The following is a 24,257-nucleotide window of genomic DNA, read 5'->3' on the forward strand; positions in this document are numbered from 1 at the left end:
GATATGGCCGTGTATAGCCTTGTCTTGTACAGTGTCCGGCATCAGCGTTACCCAACAGTGAAGCCGTGCTGTCACTGTTGGGATGGGACCTTCGGTCAGAGGGCGAGACGGGGCTGTCCTGTGGCGCGCGCACTGTTACAGCGCACGCCTTGGCTCGTCTATTACATGCCATCATCACGCGCGCAGCGCCGTGAGCGGACTGGTCCGGTAGTCACTTTTGATTCTTCAATTGGTATTTTGTTATGGAAGTCATAATTGGTATCAATTTTGGTTCTTCAATTGGTATCTTTGTTATGGTACTCAATTGGGTCCTTGGATGTTCTTCATTTGCTATGGAGCTTTTCCAAATTTATTCCAAAGTTTAGTCCAACTCCTTATGAGCTTTTTTATCCTGAGCTGAGCCCCTCCTCTTCTAGCGTTGCAATTGCATTTGTATCATACTGCACCTTATACACTATGCACTAGATGAGCTTCTCTTATATATCCTGAGCATTTTCTTATGCTATTTGTTAACTAGTGCATATGTTGGTGATCTTGTGGCTATGTGCAAGTTATGCTCGTGATGATATTGTCATATGATCTTTTTCTGAATCACTTGATTAACCTGATCTTTGAAACTTAAAATGCTTGGTTATGAATTGCTTTTGCTTGAATGCTAGCTCCATATTTAGCTTTTGCTTTGAATTCATATTCTTTCCAATTGGATCTATGATCTAGGTATTATTGCGGATGTTTAGCCCATCATGCCTCCGATAGGGAGCATGGCTCCTTTGTGGCGCAAAGGCACTTCATGTGACTTGGTTAACTTGCACAAGAACAAAAATTGAGTAATAATGATTAAAATGCTTTTATCAAGTCTTAGTTGTTACATGATGTCTACCAAAAGAAGTAGGCACTTGGTTTCAACAAGCTTTGACATGACTTGTGATGCTTATATGGGTGTTTGCAATGATCTTTTGTTGAGAATGTATCTTCCTGATATGAGCTCTCATGAGCTAGTTTACTTATTGCTTGAGCGATTCTTGACTTGATAGTTGCTCATATGGTGATACTCTTAAAATCTCCTAAAACTTGACTACATGCTTTGCCTTATGCTCATATCATAATATCCTCATGTTGGCAACCACTTTCACTCTCTATGATCTAGCTACTTATGCTTTAGTTCACTTATAGCCTTTGTGAATGCTATGTGATATACTTGAGAAGCTTGGTAGGTTGTACACTTCTTGACATGTATACTTGAGAGCCTTGATGTTTGCATTGTCAACAAAGGGGAAAAGATTATACAAATTCTCTTTCACACATATTTTGATTGTAGCATGTTTTCAGGGAGTTTGTGAGCTTTATAAAGCTTTATGTGTCTCTTTTGCTCTAGGGGAGTTTGTAAGCTTTATGAGACTTTGTGTGTCTCTTTTGCTCTTGTGCCGGTAGTGTTGAGCTTTTACCTCTTCTTGAGGAGTCGGCGTTTGATTCGAGATTTTGATTTGTACATGATTGGTATTGAGCCCTTTTGTCTCAGGTGTCAGGTGTGCTGAGCTGTTGCCCTTATCTTTGGGAACCGAGACTTCTCATTTTCTCATTTCGGGAGATCTTGTGCTTTCCTTTTCACTTGGCTTTTAGATCTCTTGAACGAGCTTCTTTTTTATTTCTTTTCTTTTTAATCTTTTTTGATGGTATGAATTTGTGTAGGGTGTTGTCAATGCACTCATCAAGAGGGAGATTGAGGACCAATGGTGGCCACCCTTGGATGATGAGTGATTGGCAACATTCCGTGGATTGATATATCTCTTGGCTCGTGATGTGTAGGTGTAGCATGCGACATGACGGTCGACGGCATGCGGTGAAGGTCAAGGGAAAGGTTCATGCTGATGAGCCAATGGAGGTGAAGGATGAACGCAAGTAGGCTTGGACTGAGGGATCCGAGGAGTCCGGGCGGATTCATGAGCAATCCACATGGTGCACGGAAGAGCAAGAGTACATGGACGAGATGAAGACGGCGTTGGTCAAGTCAAGGAGGAAGGCGATGGCAAGTTCTAGTAGGCTGCCCATGCGACGGGAGTGTTAAATACTTGAATGTGTCGTGGCACTTGGTGGAGCCTGGACACGCGTCGACATCGTGGTCGCGTGGCGGCCGAGTGGAGATGGAGGCTTTGGGTGGTTTGGGCCTCAAAACCACCGTGCAGGCAGGTTTTCTGATTTGGGCCTCAACACCGGGGGCGCGTTTGGTGCGGCCGGAAGGCGGTGATGGAGGGCACGTGGCGCCATTGCAAAGCTTACATCAAGGCGAAGCAAAGTCGTGAAGGTGTCATGTCCATCCGGTGGTCCGATAAAAAGTTGGATAGTTTTGCCCCGAGGGGTATTTGTATTGTGTGCTTCATGTAAGGGCATTTTGGTCATTTGCCTGGCGCATATATAGAGAGAGTGAGCTGTTTTTGAAAACCATTCTTTGGTGGAGGTCCTCTCATTTATTTGTAAGAGAGATTTGTTAGGGTTAGAGAGAGGAGTGACTCTTTATTTGAGCTTTTTATATCCAATGGTTTGATTAGGCTAGGAGTAGCTTGTAATGGGACCTCATGAAATCAATCTCATGTCTTTTTTTTTTTGCATCCCGAGCATTTTTCTTTTTCTCCATTTTCCGATGCTTTTTCGAATTTGACGGCGATTTGGGTCGGATTTTTTGAGGGGTTTTTTTTTCTAGGATCCTTATGAGCAATATTGGTTCAATCCCCTCAAATCTCTTGCGGATTCAGCCGGATTTTAAAGTTTCTTCCAAATCGTGTTCTTGAAAAGAGCATCCGGTTTATCTCTATATTCACAGTGACCTTTTCGTGATCTTTTTCATGAATCTGTTAGATCTGGTGGTTGTGGAAATTTCGTTTGGATCCGTCGAGTATTGGGAGAGTAATTTTGATTTGAAGTTCCGGTATTGGCTCTCGGCGGCGCTTGCTTGCTGGGCCCGCGCTGAGGCGCGCACACGGCCCAGGAGGGCGTGCGCAGGCCCAGGAGGGGCGGCGCGGTAGGCAAGGCAGGCGGCCCGCCAAGCAGCGGTGGCACGCCGCCCACGAGGGAGCTGAAAGCCCAGCCAGCACAGGGCACGTTCCCAGGTGGCCAGGAGGCCACGCGAGAGCAGCCATCTGCGCCCAGGCAGTGGCAGGTCGGCGCCAGCGGCAAGCAGCAGCACAAGGCCCAAGGAGCCAGCAGCAGCAGGTTAACAACAACAGCTCAGTTGAGGTCTACGTTTGCCTTCTGCAGTTCGTTTTAGATTACCAGCTCAAGTAGTTTCTTATGAGATATCCCTTTCATGCAATAGTAAGTCTCGTCATTGAATTGTTGGTCTCGTAGTCGTGATTTTGCTTGCTCGTTCGGTTGAAAAATAAAATTGCATAGTTTGGTTCCTGTAGCTTCTTGTCTTGCATCTCGACACAAGTGCAGTTTTTTGTACTGCTTGCTTCAGCTAGTTGTTGTTTTGCTTGACACTGAGTATGATCATGCAAGCTATCTGATTTGCTCCCTTGCATGTGTTGGTTGGAACCGGTGTTGCAAAGCTTTACTTTCTAGCTTGTGTCGGTCAATAGCTTTTCTAGCTATGCATGTTATCAAGTGAATTCTTGCTTCGGCGCTTTGGTAACTCGTCGATTTCATTTTGCGCTGAGCTTTGTGAACCGTTCTTAGTGTAAGCTTGTCACCGGTTAACATGTGTCAATCTGACGGTATAGTGTGGGGTGGTAATCGGGAAATAGAACTTATTCTCTCGGATCAAAGAGAATTTTTAAAGGCTCCGATTCATCGTCCTCTAGTCGCCTGTTTTGTTAACACCGACTCTGGAATTGGTTCGTCGTTCTCTTCTGATCACTGACCCTCCTATATATAGTAACTGCTGGCTGCCGCTCTCCATCAGTCCTCCCCGCCGCCTCCAGTTCTCCAACAAAATCGCCCATTCAATCCAATCTGCCACTACCACGCCTACATAACCAAACGATCCATCCATCCATCCTTTCGTCTCTGTCTTCAATTCTTGTTTATCTTGGGTTCCAAATCTCGCTCCCTCCAATGAAAGAAGCGCGGGAGATTGGTGAATTGGAAACCCAAGGAGGAGGAGAGTCGCCGCTGTTTGTGTTCGAACAAGCCACGTTTGTCTTTGGTGGCCGGACATACTCCACCAGGCTGCGGCAGTGGCAGCGGAGCGCACCCGCGGCAGCACCTGATGACGACGACCCCACGCCACCTGTTTACCGACCGGCGTCGAGCTCATCACCTCCCCTAGGCCATGCCACCGCCGCCGCTCCCGGTTCCAGTCTCACCAGCAACAAGCACGGCCGCGTCCCTGCCTCCACGAAGGCCATCTTGGGCCTGCGGGAGGTGACGACGCCGATGGACAGCTCCGACTGCTGCGCCATCTGCCTCCAGGATCTTGATTCCCACCACGCCCACCCGGATCCGGCGGCGGAGACGCCAGCCCTCAGGCTCAGGGCCATGCCTTGCTCCCACACGTTCCACCAGCGCTGCATCTTCGAGTGGCTCCGCCGGAACGCCGTCTGCCCTTTCTGCCGCCACCAGCTGCCCACGGAGGAGGAGGAGGAGGACGAGGAGCAGGAGCAGGAGCAGGATCAGGATCAGGGGAGGAGGAGCAGGAGTCGGGTCGTCTACAACGAGGAGGACGGCCAGAACTATATCCATTGGCACTACAGGGAGCAACCTGTGGCCGGCGAGGAGCAGGAGCTGGACGACGAGCAGGAGAGGAGGACGGCGACCTTGAGGGAGGGGTTAGCCCGTTGGCGCAACACGGTGCGCAGCACCAGCGGAGGACCACACCACAAAGCTAGCTTGCATGGGCACATCAGCTTCAGCTTGTGTTGTTTAATTTCTACCCCCCACCGCAGAACAGGAGTTGTATCTTAATTTGTATCTATGTATCTATGTGATAATCAAAAGGGATGCTAGATCCATTCGATATAGTGTTTTATTTTGATCGACCCCGGCCGCTTGCTTATGTTGCACATCTTCAATGCAATGTGACGATATATGTATGGAGATGCTACATGCCAGTCATATTCTCCCTATTCAACTTCTGAAATTCATATAATTCTCAGCTGCTATTTCGCTTCAAGAAAAGAAAAATTACCATGAACATCATCTCTAGATTGCTATTGGTCATCATGGGCCAAAAGACTGTGCAACAACCTCACGGCCATTGTTCCTTTCAAACTGTTGTAGTAATAATGCTCTAGAGTCTAGACTCTTATTTTGTTTGTGCTGATAGCAAATTCTGAACAGCAGAATATTTCCTGAAAGGTGTTGAACAGCAGAATGTTTAGGAACAAAAGCATGCTTTCCTTTTAATCAGAAATTAGCTCACTCATCATGCATTTTTCCAAATTCAGTCTCGAGAATTCACTACTGCCTCCAAGTGTTGCAGCACATCACAGACCACAACCTCTGTGCTCTGCTTGTCAATGACCACAACATATTGCCTCCCTTGTTTTGTCCCCCTGTTAATGATGATGAGAGGCTCTGTTGGCATTCTATATCTTTTTGCTTCTGATAGAACAGTGTATTATCACTGCACAGAGGAGCGGGGCCGGTGCGGAGGAGCGGCGTGGAGGGGCGCTGTGAGTCGTGCAGGACTGGCGCGGAGGAGCAGCGTCGAGGGGGCCAGCGTGGAGGAGTGGCGTGGAGGGGCGCGAGGGAGCGGCGCGGCAGGGCAGCGCATAGCAGGCCGGCACGGGCGTAGGCAAGCGATGCAGGCAAGCGGCGTGAGCGCGGCGGCGAGCTGCGCAAGCCGGCTGAGCAGATTTTTTATTTTTATATTTTTTATTTGGTGACAGGACATCACCGCCGGTTCTATATCCAGCAGTGATGGTGTGACGCCCTGAAAATTCACTCAATAAAATCATGCACTAGAGTGATTCGGTTCGACGTCAAAACCCTAACCGGAGCGCTGTTCCGTTCCGCATCGCCCGCCCACGCGCGACCGTCCGCCGTAATTAACGCAGACGCGACCCCCTTCCTTTTCTCCTCTCCTCGTGCCGCGCGCATGGCCGACCGGCCGCGACCAATGCCGCAAGTAGCGCCGACGCTCCTCGTGCCGCGCGCGAACCCCCGCGCGCGCGTGGCCGACCGGCCGCGGTCGCCGCCGCGACCGGCGCCGGCGCGTCCTTTTTTTTTTCCCCTCTCTCTTTTTCTTTTTCTCCCTCCCATTTCTTCCTTTTCTTTTCTTTTTCCAACCTCTCTCTCTTTTTTCTTTCTCTCCTTTCCTCTCTCCCCTTTTCCTTTTTCTTTTCCCTTTTCCTTCCTCCTTTCTTTTTCCCTCTTCCCTTCTCCTCCCCTCTCTTTCCCCTGACTCTGCTCCCGAGCGCCACCCGCCGCGCGCTGCCGTGCCGCGCACGCCCCCACGTGCCCCGCGTGGCCGTGCGCCACGCCGAGCGCCGCGCCGTGCCCGCGCCCCGCCCTGTGCCCGGCTGCCGTGCCCAAGCGCGCGCGTGCGCGTGCACCGCGTGCCGCGCCGCCCGCCGTGCCGCCCACGCACGGCCGAGCCATGGCGACGCGCCGCCCGCCGCTGCACCCCGCCTCGCCGCCTGCGCCGCCCCCTGTGCGCACAACACCCGGCCCCTCCCCACGTGCTTGACGCCGCGCCCCACGACCCCGGGCGCCATTAATGGCCGTCCCGAGGCCGCTCCGCCGGCCACCGCCGCCTACCCCCTCCGGCCGCCTTTAAATAGACCCCGCGCCACCCCTCGTCTCCCCCACAGCCCCCACCGCCGCCTCCTGCCTCTCCCCGCGCCCCCATCGCCGGCCGCCCGAGCCGCACCAACCGCCGCCGCAGGCCACCGACGCCCGGCCCCCCTCGCTCCACCTCGGCTCAAGGTGAGGCCGGGGATGGGTTCCCCGTGCCCCCCTCCTTCTTTTCCCCCTCCACCCCGAGCCGCCCGGGCCTAGGCCGCCGGATTGGGGCCGGCGCCGAGCTCCCTTCTCCACCTCTGTTTTCCTCTGGCAAGAGGAGGAAGAAAGGGGGGCTTTTGCCCAAAGCCCCTCCCCCCTTTCCTGTTTTTCCAAATAAGCCCCCCCTCACTCTAACACACATATCCACCCCTTTTTACAAAAGGAACCCGCTCTTTTTAATATTTCAAACCAAGCCCCCTCACCACGTAAACCTAATTACACTCGACACCGTTAGTATGCCCTGAATATTTCTAGTATTCGCAAATAAGCCCCTACCCTCCTTAGATAATTGTGAATAGGCCCCTGGACCCCTGTTTAAGCCCTAAAACCCGCTTTGGCGCGTCATTTTATGCGTAATACGACCTCCGATTGACCCGAAACTTTACCACGCCCTTTCTAGTACAGTTCTAAGCACGCTATACAGAAATTACCCAAAAATATTGCCCCTACCTCCGTAACTAAATTATTTCCGATTCAAGCCTATCGGTAAAAGCTTTTAGTTCGTTCGCTTGATCGTGTGCCTGTTTGTTTACGTCTTAGGAGACGGAGTGAACGAGGAAGGTCCCGACTGTGACCAAGCGAACGAGGAGCAGTTCCGCGACTCCGAGCTCGAGGGACAGTGCTACGATCAGGACTTCCCGCAAGAGTTTGACGATGGCAAGTTCAATTCCGCCCTTTGATGCATGTTTCTGTCCTAGTTTTTATAAACACAACCCAGTGGCCTGTTTTATAAAATTGCATGGTTTTGCATGCTCAAAACATGGTAGGATAGCCACCCTTGTTTGTGATAACCATACCTTGACCGCTTGGTTTTATAAAGAAAATGCGTGTGTTTGGGAAGGGATAAAATGTGGTTTTGAAAAGTGAGTTAGACGGGATGGATGGCAATTCTGTGTGAATTGCCGTTGGTGTGCTCGTACCTGTGTGGTTGAGCGTGGAAGGGAGATATCCATCTTGTCACCCCTAAGGACCGAGTTGATGTGACATCTCACCTAGCTTCTTGTCGTGCGAACCACTTGACCGTTGTATGGGCAACGGCTTAGCATAAATCCCACTAGTTAGCCTGATAGCCATCAGGAGAGCTGAGAGCAACGGGTGATCAAGAAGAAGGGATAAGCTCTGTGTGACTTATGCCCCGGTTAAACCTCGGAGATAGGTCGAATGACCCCTTGATGGATCCCGTGGTGGCTAGTCAGGTCTAGCTAAGGTGGGTAATGGCTTTGTTGGGATCTGCACCGGCACTAAGGTGTTCGTGCTGTGGTACCCCACCTGTGGGTAAAGTTGCACACCTCTGCAGAGTTAAAAATCTATTCGAATAGCCGTGCCCACGGTATTGGGCAAGTTACGGTGTGGTCACATAACTAGTGTTTATCTCTGGGAAATGATGGGCTGGTGTGAGTCGTTTGGAAGGTGTCCGGCAGTTGTGCCCTGAGCTACGGCGGACGGGGAGTCCGGTAGCATTTTCAAACCTGGATCCTGTGTGGATTAACACTGTGTGCTTCTTGGTATAAGAACACCTGTTTTGAAAAGTGCTTTTAAAACGAACCCCTGCATATAACTGTGTTTTCCGCAAATGAACCGTAACCTTATCCTTGGAATATCCTGTGCATTAAATTCTATTACACCCCCCCTCCGTGGGTGTGATTGGACTTGCTGAGTACGTTTGTACTCACCCCTTTCTTACCTTTACAGTGGAAGACCCAGACTACATCCCCGAGAACGACGTGTAGGGTCCCGTCCTGCACCCAGTCTTGCCTGTGGTTGAGGCCACCGTTGGATTCCGCATGGCGCAAGACTCTGATGATCCTTTGTTCGTAGCTAGTGTAGTTGTGTGGGTTTTGGTTGTAATCCTCGCGATAGTGGCGCTTCACTGCCCATTACCGCGTAGAGTTGTACGGTGATGTACCATATGATGTAATAAAAGTGTTATCAGCCTCCTGGGACTGATAACGCAACACTTTTAAGTCTTCCCTGATGGGGGGACGCTTCAGATGGCCCGCCCATCACCGTCGATCTTGATCCGTTGGGGATCAAAACCGGCGGTGATAGTATTTTACAACCGGCAGTGATAGCCTCTGTTCTAGTAATGTTGATGACTCAGAAAGTATTTTAGTTTGTTGATGTCTATGGTCTCGTATTGATTCCATGCATGGGATCCGTCACACCCGGTTTTTAAAGACAAAACCGAATGCATAACTATATGTATGCCAGGATCAAGTTCCATACATATAGTGACTTCATTAGTGAATAATCAGCAACAGTATCACGAAAAGAGAATTAAAAGACTATAAAGATTATCAGAGTTATACAGCTTATCCTGGAAACGAAGACTCCAAACTTCACAGGCAATCGACCGGGGGTTGCGCAAGCCTAGAACTCAGCATCATCTTCAAAAGACTTCACATCACTTTCTCCTCTGAGCAGCAATTATAACAAGCGTGAGTACACTTATGGTTGGTACTCAGCAAGTGTTGGGAATTATATGACATGAAGGCCAAAAGCAAGGAAAGGCTGACTGGCTTACTGCGATAAGCAATTTTAATTGGTCAAGTTTTATTAGCACCTAATTACTAAGGTAAAAGTTTATACCAAAACCCACATTAAAAGAGATAAAAGAGATACAGCATAAGCATAACCATAACCATAAACATGGTCCACAATAACCTTAACCATTACCATGGTCCACGATTTAATTCATCTTCAAGTTCAATTATCATGTGAGGGTCCAAGCCGCTCTTAACCGTGAGCACGGCTGATATATCAGTTTTCACTCTGCAGAGGTTGTACACTTTACCCACAGCTCGTGTTTCCCTTTATGCCCGGGTTTGCAAGGCTCTTAAACACTTCCAAGGTGAGTGGCAGGGATTCACTACGAGGCCTTTACAAAGATTCCCTAACTTATGATAATCCGCTGAGGTTTCAAGTCAAAGCGGTCATAACCCTCCCTAATTGAGGAAATACCTTAGCCAAGAACCACATAGCCATGTGCCTCAAAAGGACCGAGCTATACCCCGTCGATGCAACCCCTCTTGCCCTTTCGGTAAGATTATCATAAACTAGAGTCTCTAATTAATTAGCCAAGACCAGAGCCATATAGTACTGTGGTTGTACTGTTTTCCTGGGTGGTTCTCCATGTTCCGATTAAACATATAATCTTGTGATTAACATCACCAACAGCATGAACATGGATAAAACAGGTGTAATATCATCATTATCATCATCATGGTTATATATTATTCCCGAACCGGAACCAGTTAAAGCAACTAAGCAATAGCTACCCAACAGAAAGATAAAACCCAGGTTGACAAGGAATGATCATAAAGACTAGGCATATCCTTAATTAGGATCCATCAAAATTAGGACACATGCATGCATAAAGAAAAAGTTATATTTATTGTGATTATTAGGATAAAAGCATGATCAAGGAAACACTTGCCTTTCTTTTAGAGAATAGCTGCTCAGAGTCTTCAATTCTTGTTCTTGAAACTCTAGATCTTCAAAGCTCTTGGATCGCGCTCCTTCTAACGTCATACAAGCAACGGGCCCAAAACATACAAGCAAACAAACAAACAAGAACGACTAAGAACAGATACAACAAACATAGGAAAAGCTTTACAAGAGCGAACTAAAGGATAAGGCTCGCTGCTACGGTCACGAGAAAGAAAGAAACACGGAAAACGGAGCTAGGGTTGAAAAGATAAGGAGATTTATGTTATAAACGAAATAAAAGAACTATAGGCTTTCATTTATTTTAATTTAGAAAACTAATATAAAAGATATTCAAAAGAGAATATCCCTAATTATAATTAACTCATATTATATTTGCATTTATAAAGGCGAAGAAGAACTTAGTCAAATTTTATATACGATTCTCTATGTATAAATTACACTAATTAAATAATTAATTAGAAAAGAAAACTTGTGAGAACATCTAAACGCATAACTTTATGATTCGAGTTGAACTAAACAAATTGAATTACAAACACATTTAAGTTGATATTAATCAAAATAACATTAATTATGAAAACCGGAGAAAAGACTTAATTGGATTTTATTTCGGAAAACTAGATGAGAGGATATTATTCAAATTAAATTGATATTTAATTTTAAAAACAGGAATTACGGCACAACAACGCTACTAAACGATAGCTTAGGGTTTTAGAAGACTAACGCAAAAAGAACGGATCGAAACGGATCTAAAACGCGGAGACTACGCGTAAAACAGCGCTGCAAGGACCTATACGCAATTAACTATAGACTTCAAGGGTTAGCTGAAAAGAAATACAAGACACAGAAAATAGTGCTTGCAAAACATGAAATGATTAGGGTTAGATCCGAAAAATTCCATGGTGGGGCTGGATTGAAAAGATGGAAAAGATCTAGGGGGTTTTCTGCAATTTTTGCAAGACACAGGAATTTTTACGGTAATTACAGAATCTTCCAGGGACCTAATCTGAAAAAGCTTGAAATCACGCAGCAACGGTGGCGGTGGGTACTGTAGCTCGAATTTCCGTTGATTTAGGGCACGAGAGCTCGCGGGAAGCGGGGCAAATGAAAGAAGACGACGAGGGGATTCCGTTCCATACCTAACTTACCCCGGGGACGCATCGTAGAGATCGAATTTCGCGGAGGAAGGAGGTGGCTGTGGGTCTGTTCTGTTCCTCTGTTCTGGATTTCTGGGTGGCAGCGCTCCTGCTGTTTGTGCTGGCGGCGGCCTGCAGGCTCGGCAGGGAGCGCAGGTTGCTGGGCAAGGCCGGCCCGCAGGGGAGGCTGCGGCTGCAGGGCTTGGCACCTGGGGCGTCGCAGAGGCGGGGTACGGCGCCCTGTTGGCCGGCGGCGCTTCTGCTGGTGCGCACGGGTGCAGGAGGAGGAGCACACGAGGCACAGACAGGGGCGGATGGGGCGCACGGGCGGTGCAGCTGGTGGCGCACAGGAGCAAGCGCGGCAGCAGGAGGCAGCGCAGGGGGCTGGGCGACGGCGGTGTAGGCCTGGGCGCACGGCTTCCTGGTCTGGTGCGGCGGCGCTCCTGGGGCAGATGCGTCGCGAGGGAAGAGGTAACAGGAGCGTGCAGGAGACCACAGGGGCGGCGATAGGGGAGGCACAGGCAGAGAAAAAAATGCGACCTAGGGTTAGGGTTATGCTAGCAGGATTTATAGGGTACGCAGGGAGCTGAGATTTGGCAACTAGGAGGGCGCGAGGGCTTGCACGGAGGGTGCGCGGCGGCGGTTGAGCAGCAGCCGAAACGAGCAAAGAGTTTGCGGAATTAGGGTTACGCGAGAATTTATAGGGCACGCAGGAGCCGACGCAGGGAAGAAAAATTAGGGCCGGCTACCGGGGAACAGGAGGTGCAAGACACGTTTAAATAGGCCTGGAGATATCGTGCTGGGCTCCGACTCGAACGAGGATAAGGATGCGGCAGCGCATCAGGCTGGGACTCGTTCTTGAGTCCAGATTGCTTACGGGAGACGGGATTGGACCGACCAGCGGGTCCCACAATTTAATGAGCAAAGAGAGGATAGAAGAGGTAACGGAAAAAGAAAACGAGATTGACCAAGCGAGTTCGGTTATGCGCCGAAACAGGTTCGGGTGAGGGCTGAATACGAAAACGAGCTAACAGAGCCAGTTGAACGCGAACGGGTTATTCGTGAACGCGGAAAAGAGAAGGAAAGGATCAGGCCGAGTCGTTGGAGCTTATGGTGATCGAACATCATCGGAAAAACACTGAAGACGAGCCACGAGGCGTCGTTTTCGAGCATGACCTGATCGGGGAGAACTGTTAGAGGATCGGGAGCTCGATGGAACTTCTTAATGATTCGGAGAGGATAAGGTTAAAAGGATATACAATAAAGATACGGCTCGGTCCGACTGCAATGAGAATCAAAGCAGAAATATTTTCTAGAACACATTTTCAAGTTTAAAATAAATCTAGAAAAGTCCAGATAAATATTTCAAACCAAGAAAAATATATCCGGAAGAATCCCAAAATTTTCCGAGGAAAACTCGGGAGTTAATTTGGGTCACGAGGATTCCAAATAAAATATTTGGGACTCATGAAAAAGAATTTTAGAGCTTTCCAAGTAAAAAAATGGATCTAGCTCTTGGATAAATAGAATAATTGCCAGAAAAATCTTTAAAATTCCTGGAAAAATCCTATTGATAGATGAACACATTGTAAAAGATAGTCACATCCTAAAATTGAATATTTTAGGGTGTGACAGGATCTAAGAGCATTCACTTGATAAACTTTGTTAGTCCCGAAGACTATATTATCACTTAATCACCAAAATCACAATAATAACCTAATAAGACCATTTTCCTTACAAATTAACCATCCTTATCCAAAATTGTCACAACGGGGATTTTCCATTTGCATTGATTTGACAAAAGAAAATATACAATACTGTCTTGTTCTAATTATATGCGTATGTTATTTTCTTGTTGGGAAGCTTAAACAACCATTTAGTACACCGTTCAGGTGAACACGGGGAACCACTTGAATTCGTATACATGCATAAATATGTATATTTAATTTTCTCCGGAGATAAATATGTGCACTTAGATTTGTTAATTGCATAAATTGATATACTTGATTTTTTATACGCATAAATACGTAGAATACTTGTTTTGAAGGCTTGAATATGTATATTTTAGTTATATAGTACAAAAACGTTTAGACCATTTAAACACCGTTTAAACGGTTTGGACACTAAACAAAGAGTAACCGACTGTTTACCATTTAGCTTTAGGATAATATTGATACCAACAACTTGTTTGATTTTATGGACTACTAAAAGATCGGGGAACAAAGAACTTGCAAGTTTTGACACCTAATTACTGCTCTTGCCAAATAATTATTGGCGAAATACATTTATGCAAAATATTTGAAAGCAGTTATGGGCATTTTAGAAACTCACTATCTGATCTTTTCTGAATTATAAACGCTGGCAACACGACGACCAGCTTATCATTCACCCTCTTAGCAGCATCCCTTTGGGCATGGCTACTGCATTGCATCATTTTTGAGGGAGAAAATGTTAGCTTCTCAATGGGAAGAAACAACATCTTGATGACCCGCACTCACCAGTTAAAAGTTACCACTATAGCCTTCTAGCCAGAACAGACACACGCCATGCAGACCTTAGCCAGAAAGAGAAATTACTTGTGAATCAAGAAGCGCCTTTAATTTGATTGGCGAAAATCCAGGTTGCTTTATACTATTCTTTCAAGTGAAGCGGCAAATGTGAAGATGAAATATTATTTCACTAGGTACATGGAAAATGTTGGTGGCATTGTTTGAAATTGTTTATTCGTACCTCGGTTTCATAGAGATATGTTGTCTCAGTTTCGTTATGACTAGTTTGATCATGTAATTCGTATTCGATATGATCACTACAATATTACAGAAAATTCATTCTATGGCACTGAATGGATTTTCTAATCAACAAGCTATCACCGAAGGACTTGAGCACACACTAATATACCATCATTTGCAGTAGTAGATTAAATTAAAAGATAGTAGTCAGATGATAGAGATATGAACAACAATTCATCACTAGCTTGTCGTTCATGACCACATAAGCAGAAGGACACTGCTGTAACGTTTTCCTAAAAATCCAAAAATATATTGCTTGAACACTAGTTACAAATATAGAAGGCCACATTTTCCAAAATATATTGCATCATCAAGGAACAACCGAAGGTAAACAGGGTCATAGCAATGCACTACTGCACATAGAGTATAGCTATTGCCTTACACTAGTATGGTTAACTATATAGGTCCAATTTGGAGTTTGGAACGGCTTTAAACTTATAGAGAAGTCAGTTTTCTGTCAGCTGTCCACAAAAGTTGCTTTTTGGAGAAGCTCTCTAAGTGAAAAACCTAAGGGCCTATTGTTTGAGCTTCTGGGCAGCTTTTCAGCTTGAAAAGCTGGAACAAACAAATAGCAAACTTCTCGCGTGAAAGCTGAAAAGCGGAGCTTTTAAATTTTCTATATAAACTCAGTTTTTCTAAGCTTTTGGGGTTTCTAAAAACTGCACGAGAAGTTCGCTGTTTGTTTGAGCTTCTAATTTTTTTCACGCTGAAAAGCTGCCCAGAAGCTCAAACAAATAGGCCCTTAGCTTTTTCGCTTCCAGAGCTTCTCCAAAAAGCCACTTTTGTGGGCAGCTCACAGAAAACTGACTTCTCTATAAGTTTAAATGTTTGACAGCATAGCTTTTTTTTGGCTTTTTCATGGTCGCTGATGTCTGAGTCCCGCTTGTCATAGTGTTCAGCTAAGACGGATCTCAGAGCAGAGGCTGCCAGCGGTGGGGTCTCGGAGTAGAGCGCAGCTGCTGGCGGCGGGATCTCGGGAAAGAGGGCGGCGCCGAGCTCAGGTGAAGAGAGCTGCGGGCGCAAGTGGAGAAGCTGGCAGCGCCGGTCTCGAGCAGAAGACAGATCGGGGTGGAGGGAGCTGCCGGTCCGGGTGGAAGAGCTCGAACGACATCCCGGGGGTCTGGCAGAGGGAACCGCCGGTGCGGGTGGAAGGAGCTCTCGGGGCGGTGCGGGGTCGGACGGAGGAGGTCGGAGTGGCGCTGAGGTTGGGCAGAGGCTGCTACCGGCGCGCGCAGCGCAGCTGAGGACCTCGGGGTGGCGTCGAGCTCGGGTGAACGAGTTGCTGGGGCAGGCAGAGGAGCTTGAGGCAGCGCCGAGCGGAGGGCTGTGGAGGGAAGCGTCGGCCACAGAAAAAAAAAATCCGGAGAAGCTGGTTACTCGAGACGCCGCCCCATAGTTCATTTACGGGAAGCTGTCCAGAAGTTGTGTTTGGACACTCGCTGGCCTTTGTTCAATCAGAAGCTGCCCCAAAAGCAGCTCCAAACAGGTAGGGCTAACATAGTACATGAAAGACTACATAGGTAGGGCTAACATATAGGATTAAAGTCTGGCTCTTGCTTCATCTGGAAACAACACTACAGTACGAGCCGGAAGGAACTTCAGCAGGAGGCGGTGGACCCCCAAAATGCATGAACTGGGAGCCGGTAAAACCAGTTTCTTTAAGCTTCACGGGCTCTTGGGAGCCGATGCTACCGTAGCAGAACCGGAGGTAGAGGAGCCATGCCAAAGGCACTCTTAAGCTGACTTAACCAGACAAAAAGTTTCCAGCGATGTCATTGGCGATGTTCTTTGCATCCATAGAAATACCAGCCAGTCCTCTCCTCGAAAAACCCGCGCAGTAGAGGCCGTTTTCGCCTTTCCAATGATTGGGATAACCTTTCTCAGGAAGCCCATCGTCGTTCAGCATGCGCTTGTCATCCTGTGCCATATAAAAAAAAAGGAGTCGACTTGTATGGACAAAAGATGACACGGCAGCTGCATTAAGATACATGAAAGGCAGGAGAGAAAATTGAAACAGGCCCTTTTTGTACCTTGAGCCACAAATTCACGGTGCTTTTGTAGCCTGTTGCAAACACAATAGCATCAAATGAACCCTCCTTCCCATCTTCGAATTCAACTTTGTTTCCAATGATCTTCGTTATCCCGCCAAACACCTACAAGAGACATATATAGTATATTGTTTGCACCACTTACCTTATGCAAATTTGTAAGTATGCTAACCTTGATCAACTTTGAGGGAATAGTATATATTCTTACCTTGATAATGCCTTTCTTGATTAACCCCACTGTCCCGACATCAATTACAGATGATCTACCAGTTTTAGATTTGAGGACGAGAGGGCCAGGTTTAGGCCTCACAATGCCATGCCTGGATAGATCCCCAAATATGAAACTGGCTATGTTCACTATAAGACAATCCACTATGGTAACAGGTACATGTTGGACCAAGGTCATTCCTAAACGGATCAATCCCTTCGTCATTATGTGTACCTACGCAAAATGACAAATCAATGGATCAGGAAATATTTTAAAAAGATTGAATTTTTCCATCCAAGTATGTAATTTAACAACGCATGATACTCTCTCTGTTCCAAAATGTAGGTCGTTTTAATTTTTCTAAATTTATAGATTTTGCTATGCATCTAGACATGTATTATATCTAGATACATAGCAAATACAACGAATCTAAAAGTTCCAAAACGATATACATTTTGGAACGGGGGAGCAGAAGACTATAAATCCTTCTAGCCTTTCATTTCTTCTCAAGTTTTTGAATAATCATATATGTCCATGCATATAAGGATTCATGTTACATTCTCCTCCTCCTGTTTATAAATGAATGAATGGATAGGAATTCATCCTCAAATTCTCATTTCCTCAACACGCTATTAGATTTAGCATGCTTTTATGCAACTACACAGATCCTAATAAACAAACAAATATGTAATTGATTACTACAAAACCACATTATTCATGACCAGAATAAAACTACTTTGACTGATGAGATAAATATAATAATACGTAGTATAAGATGAATTTACACATTATTATTCAAATAAAAAAATGCATACCGGACTGCGAACGACAATGGAGGTGTCGGCGCCATGGGTTGCAAGATCATAGGCGATCTCCATGCCGGAGTTGCCACAGCCCACCACGAGCACCCTCTGGCCAGCATACCTTCCTCCAGACTTGTAGGCCGAGGAGTGGACAGCCTCCCCGGGGAAGCTCTCCATCCCGGGGATCTCCGGGACGCTCCCCACGGCGTTCTCGCCGGTGGCCACGACCAGGAACCTCGCCGCGTACCGGACCACCGTGCCGGCCGCCGTGTCGCGCGCGGCGACGACCCACCGGCCGGCGCCCTCGTCGTACGCCGCCGACTCGACCGACGTGCTGTACCTGGGCTCGATGCCGAAGCGCTGGGCGTAGGCGTCGAGGTACGCGACGAACTCCCGCTTGGGGACGTAGGTCGGGGCGCCGTCCGGGAACGGCGCGTGCGGCAGCGCGCAGAACTCCTTGGCGAGGTGGAGCTTGAGGCGGTCGTAGGCGCGGCGGCGCCACAGCGACGCGCTGCAGCCCTCGCGCTCGACGACGACGTAGGGCACGGAGCGCCGGCCGAGGCACGCCGCCGCGGCCATCCCCGCCGGACCGGCGCCGACGATCAGCGCAACCACCTCCTCCTCCATTCCCGGCGGACGCTGGACGTGCAAGATCGAATCTGTTGGGGAGAGCGAGGTGGAGTACGGTAGCTGCTCGATCGGCAGGGCGTTAGAATGCGGCGGCCGGCGTGCTCGATCGCAGTATAAAACGGCGTCGCTGTTGTGCTGGATTCACAGTGGCAGCCAGCTTCATGGTAATCCGGACAGATTCGTTTGATCCTGCTTATTAACTGCCCCAGGTTTTAGGAAAGATTCATCATTATCCGGCCGCCGAGACCCGAGAGTTTGGAGGGGGGTTTTTTTCCGCGAAGGGCGTGTTCAACAAACGCGTGCGCAACGGGAGGGAACGGATCAGTACATACTACCTAAATAGCTAAAGCATTTTGGGATGGTGGTTCGGAAGGAAACTGTTAATTGCTGCTTGAAAAGGAGCTGTTTCACATTGTGAAATTTCAAATTTATCCTGGAATGGAAATGGTTAATTGCTGCTTGGACATGTCGTTGCTGTTTGGGCAAAAAAAGAACAGAGAGAGACTGAGAGGGTAGCTGTTTCACATGGCGAAATTTCGAATTTATCTGGAATATTCCCAGGTGCGGATGCGTTTATCCTGTGTGGCAAAATTGTTGCCACAAAAGCGTTTGAACGGGCCCCTTGGTGAAGAGATTTGGTTTTACATAGAAAATTTCCTTTTGTATCCTATTTTCTTTTTTGTCAAGATTGGCTCTATTCATCCATTCAACAGTTCAGAGTACACAATTTCCTGGATGCAACCAGGGATACAACCGGAAGACCCAATAAGCCGATAGCTCACCCAGTCGAGCCAGCACATGAGCCACCTCACTAGCACTACCGACTTACATGAACGAAAGACATAGAAGCAAAATCACTCGCATGTAATTTTGTATCCTATTTTCAGAATATGCTGTTTTACATTCAAATTTTGTGGCATGAAGATTTGTGCAAGATAGATGTTGCAAATAGTCTGTAACAAACTTGATTTGGTGCTAAACTCATGCAAAAGGCAGATAAATTTTTACCTTTGTCTAGAAAGAACTACCGCCATGACGACCAGATCTTGATGGTGCAAGATGAGGGTGTGGCCTCAACTGTCATATTTGTTTTTTTACCACTCAAATGTGTACCATCACATTTCTTTTTAATACCGTTTTTTATCGCCCTGGTCTACAGACAAGTGGCCTGGGGTCTTTGTCAACCTCGAATAGTGTGTCTCGCTCGTTTGGTACTTGGCTCTAGGGCATTGGAAGAAATTGAAACCGCTAGTCCTGCCATATGGCTGTGCAGGGATGGTCTAGTTTTAAAAAATAAACATATTTTCATTAATGCAGAAAATGTTTTTAAAGGCGGATAAAATAGCATTCGTAGAGACGGGTGCGATACCCGTCGCTACTTCTCGCAGCTACAAATACTGTTTTGTAGGGGTGGGTTATGGGCTCACCGGCCCCTGCAAATGGATTTCCAAGGGCGGGTGAGGGCGTGCCCCGCCCCTGGAAATGGGTTTCCCGCCCAAAAATTCACTGATTTGAATTTAAATTTGTCGAATCTGTTTTCTACTATTTTTTAAAATTTTGTTTCCCGCCAATTTTGATCTATCAAGCTAGTGCGCGATCAAATATCATAGTGACCGATATGGAATATATTTCATAAATATAAATAATTACGCATACAAATTTAAATCATATAGAAATATATCATTATAATGCATTATTAGAGTACATCATCAAAGTACGCATAGAATACATATTTTTGTCCTATTCCCCGATTAGCGCTACTTGAGCCGGTATAGAGGTGCTGAGCGTCCCACCGACAAAGACCTTCATATTTTCTTTGAGTTGCCAAATCATGTTTAGGATGAACAAAATACCCTATTACATGGATCACTTCATGCAAAATTAAACGGCATAAATCGGCTACTACGTTGAGAAGTTGTTGCTCATGAAGTTGCTCCATGTGTCTTCTCGGCTTAATCTACAATTCAAAAATCCACAGAAAAATTGCTAAGTGTTAGATACATGCAAAAATAATATGTACATATGCATCTATCCCTAACAAAGAGTGGCCTCTTACATGTTCGAGATCAGTTGTGTATATCCCGAGCATCCTCGTATGCTCGCACATGTAGTACCCATAGTACACTGAACCTATAGGTTGCTTGTGGCACGGAAAGTATATGCTTATAGTAGGTTGCTTGTGGCACGGAAAGTATATGCTTATAGTCATTTCATTTGTTCTCTCTGAGGATGAATTCTTCCTTTGGAAATGTAGTACCTGTAAGTCCTATTTTAAAAATAAAGAAATGAGAAGTTAGTTTATATATGTACTTTTTTGGAAGGTTTAGCATTATGTATATTTAGAAGATACGAATTTTGCTAACATGTTGAGGATGGTTACGAATTTTTGGTATCTACTCGTCTCAAAATCAGCTGAGTCCAATACGAGCATTCTTCCACGCTTTGGCTGTAGCATAAAAGCAATCCAGTAATTTCTGCAAAAATATTATATATGATTTCTTAGGCATTTATTTGAAGCAAGTGCATATTATAACAAACGATTGAAACTACACTTACTTCAAGTAGTATGGTGCCCATATGACATTCTTGTCTTGCCATTGTTGCATCTGAAGCGATATGTAGAATCCAAACCTCTTCATAATCTCTTTGTGTTCGTATATTCGTTTTGCTTATTTTTCTTTGCGCGTTTTACACATGCTTAGTGTATCATGGTCGTCTGTCAGACCCAGGGCCACGGGACTGTGCACATAACGTAGTTTAAAGAGGTTTAAGAGATTAAGTCCGTCTAATCTCTTATTTATCTGGTTTATCTCTTATTTATCCTGTTTAAGTAGGAAATAGAGCTAACCGATACAGAAGGAATCTACCCAAGATATGTTCTGGTACGATTCCTTAGCTGGAGTTGGTTAGTATCTTTGTAACCCTAGCCTCTCGGATATATAAGGGAGGACAGGGACCCCTCTCAAAACAAGATCTCTAGATCATTCTACACCTAAGGTAATACAAACCACCATACAGGACATAGGGTATTACGCACCTAGCGGCCCGAACCTGTCTAAGCTTTGTGTTCCTTACACCTTCGAGTTCCTGATCTCGGCATCTCCTCACCAAACTTACCACCTTGGGTATATGCCTCGGTGGGCAGCCGGTAAAACACCGACAGCTGGCCCGCCAGGTAGGGGAGCGTGTCGAAGATCCACCGGCGAGCTCGATGGCAACTTTCCAATTCTCCAGGTCAGTTCCCTCTCAGGGCACGACATTTGTTTTTGGCTCGTGGATCTGCATCGCAGACAGTGCAGGCAACTTCCGTCGATTCCTCGTCGACATGAAGCCAAAGACTTCCGCTACGGATCCCCGCAGCGACCTCGACAAGTTCGTCGACGGGCTCGACGACTTGTCGACCCATGCTTCCGCAACAAAGATCGAGATGGAGTCTGCTCCAGGCTCGACTTCATCCAGCGTTGTGGCAACTTCCCTTGGGTTGGATTCGTTCCAATCTAAGGATTCGTGTAACCGATCTCAACTCGGTTGACGCAACTTGGCCACCGATCTCAACTCGGTTCACGCAACTTGGCCACTGATCTTCAGGGGGCCAACTTCTCCGAGTCTTTCTCTGCATTAGAGGAGGACCTGGATTCCCTGCTCCAACTTGGAGGGCCCGAAGCCGCCGCATGTTGGGGGGCCTTGGGTGGTTTTGGCGCCAGTGATCTGATGATCACCTCCACACCCGAGGGGCGCTTCGTACATTGGAGGGGGATGAAGCTCTCCGATCTACTCGAGGCTGAGGCTCGACTTGTGGCCCATCTCGAGCCTCTGCCTTTCCAGGAGGGTAGGCCGCTGGCTACCGTGGCGGAGGAGTCGACAGAACTAGTCGACACGAGCTCCGATGAGCTCGCCTCCCGCCAGGTGCTAATGGCAGGATGATGGGGATCTTCCCATCGTCGAATTTGAAGCGATCTCCGAAGACGAGGTCACAGCCAATGCCGGCAACGAGAACGACGCCGATCGTGAGGCGCGGAGGGCCAGGAACAGGGCCCGCACGATCCGACGGTGAAGGGTCAACGAGCGCAGGCGATCTATGCATCGCGAGCTTGACCTTGAGTTTGCCGCCGTAAGCGGACGAGGCTTCAGGACTCCGGTGGCCAACATCGCCAGGGTTACGGCCATCCTCGAGCGCAGTAATGACCCGAATGTGCGTCAAGCACTTCTTTACACGCAGAGGGCCTGGATCCAGCTGGATCAGCATAACCCGGCATCCACCATCAGGGATGAGCGCGTGGGCGAGAGCCGCAGCCAAGGTCACAGCCGAACGGCTGGCGGACGTCCTCGACCTCAGCCCAGCCTCAACAATGACAACGCTCGCGGGAGCCAGGCCCCTGGCGGGAGGAGGCAGCCACCTCCAGGGGCTAACCCGCGACTGGTCAACCATCGGCCTCCTCCAGAAGACCTGCGCCAGCACATCAATGAAGGCCGCGACACGCGGTCCGTGATCTCCTCCAGGCGCAAGGTCCGCGAAGAAATCGAAACCGAAGGTACTGACTGTAGCGACTGATTCCCAGCTTTCTCTGCACGTTTCAGCAGCTACAAGTAACCTGAGGGCTTCAAGCCGATCGGCATCACGAAGTACGATGGCAAGCAGGCTCCTCAGCAGTGGCTACGTTGCTACTCCACGGCCATTGAGGTCGCAGGGGGCTCGAACATCACCAAGGCCGTCTACTTCCCGATGGCTTTGGACCCTGCGCCGCTCACGTGGCTGGAGAGCCTAAGCAACAACTCCATCGACTCCTGGGAACGGCTCAAGAGGGTCTTCATCGACAACTTCCAGGGAGCGATTGCTCGCACAGGTACTCATCACGATCTTGCTCAGTGTAAACAGGAACATAATGAGCTCCTGCGGTCCTACACACATCGCTTATTCAACATCCGTGCCACCATCACGAACATCTCGGAGGACGACATCATCGACTGTTTCTAGAACGGCATCACCGACCCAGGCATCTATAGGGATTTTGGGCGGAACAGGCCGAAGACTGTTGCGGGCCTTCGTGATATGATGCACGATTGGTCCGAGCAGGAGGAGAAGATGCGGGAGCGGTTCCCACGGTGCCAAGATAGCAATCTGAGGTGCCCAAACGACAACCGCAACGACAAAGGCCAGCGGGACTATTCGGGTCCACCCCGAAAGCGCAAGCCAGATAATCTCATCGTGGCTGTGGATCGTCCCCCGCGGGGCAAGAAGTCGACGACGCAGGAGGAGTTCGAAAAGCTCCTACAGAAGAAGTGCCCGTGGCATCCAGGTGCCAATCACGCGACCATCGATTGCTACCACCTCTAGAGGACGTTCAGCAACTTCGGTGGTGGCAGGAAGAACAAGAAGCCTGCGGATAAAGAACCCGAGGATGATGACCAAGAGGACCAAGGGCGCAACCCGAAGTTCTAGGACGCTTCGAAGACCGTCAACGTCATCTTCGGGGGAGATGGGGATTTTAGCTCCAGGCGGGACCAGAAGCTGCTTCTCTGGGAGAGCATGTCCGTCGAGCCGGCGGTACCACGACCACTTCGTTGGTCGGAGATCCCCATCTCGTTCTCCCACGATGACCAGTGGATGAGCTTTTCAGAGCCCGGCAAGTTCCCCCTGGTTCTGGATCCTGTGGTGGCAGAGGTCAGGCTCACCAAGGTGCTCATCGATGGTGGGAGTGGTCTTAACCTCATCTTCGCCAGTACTCTGAGGAAGATGGGCCTGGACTTCAAGGACATGCTAGTTCCGAGCAAGTCCCCCTTCTACGGCATCGTCCCGGGTAACGCGGCACACCCACTTGGTACGGTAGTTCTCCCAGTCACCTTTGGCATGAGGGAGAACTACCGTACTAAATTCATCAAATTCGAAGTGGCTAACTTCGAATCTTCTTACCATGCAATATTGGGTCGTCCGGCACTCGCCCAAGTTTATGGCAGTGTCACATTACGTTTATCTGCTTCTCAAGATGCCAGGACTCAGTGGAGTACTCACTTTCCGGGGCGACTTGAAGAAGTCGTATGACTGCAATCAGGAGGCGATCCAGTACGCTTTGACTACTCGTGTGCCAGATGCTTCGGGAGAAGTACTCGCGGCCGCGCAGCAGCTCTCTCAGTCCGGGCTGGAGATTCCATCGAGAAAGGCCAGCAAGTCGAGCATCCAGTCAATGGAAGCTCAAGACGATCCAGCTCCAAGGAGGGTGATCCATCTAAGACCGCCGTTATTGGTGCGGGATTAGGTG

The 24,257-nt window shown here is 48.0% G+C and overlaps 1 protein-coding gene across 1 annotated transcript; it reads right to left on the minus strand.

Annotated features, from left to right (window-relative positions):
• Positions 1-16,055: 16,055 nt before the first annotated feature.
• On the minus strand, positions 16,056-17,997 carry LOC112903625 (probable indole-3-pyruvate monooxygenase YUCCA11). The gene is made up of 4 exons (XM_025972867.1): positions 17,383-17,997; positions 16,568-16,801; positions 16,342-16,464; positions 16,056-16,229 (listed from the first exon to the last, which is right to left on the minus strand). The coding sequence occupies exons 1-4, from the start codon at positions 17,995-17,997 to the stop codon at positions 16,056-16,058; spliced, it is 1,146 nt and encodes a 381-aa protein (XP_025828652.1).
• Between the last annotated feature and the right edge of the window lie 6,260 nt (positions 17,998-24,257).

Source organism: Panicum hallii, chromosome 8 (assembly GCF_002211085.1).
Source record: "Panicum hallii strain FIL2 chromosome 8, PHallii_v3.1, whole genome shotgun sequence".
Lineage (NCBI taxonomy): Eukaryota > Viridiplantae > Streptophyta > Magnoliopsida > Poales > Poaceae > Panicum > Panicum hallii.

Excerpts from the sequence above, each read along its gene's own strand:
- LOC112903625 (XM_025972867.1), bottom strand. The coding sequence starts at position 17,997 with ATGGAGGAGGAGGTGGTTGCGCTGATCGTCGGCGCCGGTCCGGCGGGG. Across the intron at positions 16,802-17,382 it reads CCATTGTCGTTCGCAGTCCG|GTACACATAATGACGAAGGG; the intron begins GTATGCATTTTT and ends CATTTTGCGTAG. Across the intron at positions 16,465-16,567 it reads TCAAGAAAGGCATTATCAAG|GTGTTTGGCGGGATAACGAA; the intron begins GTAAGAATATAT and ends TGTCTCTTGTAG.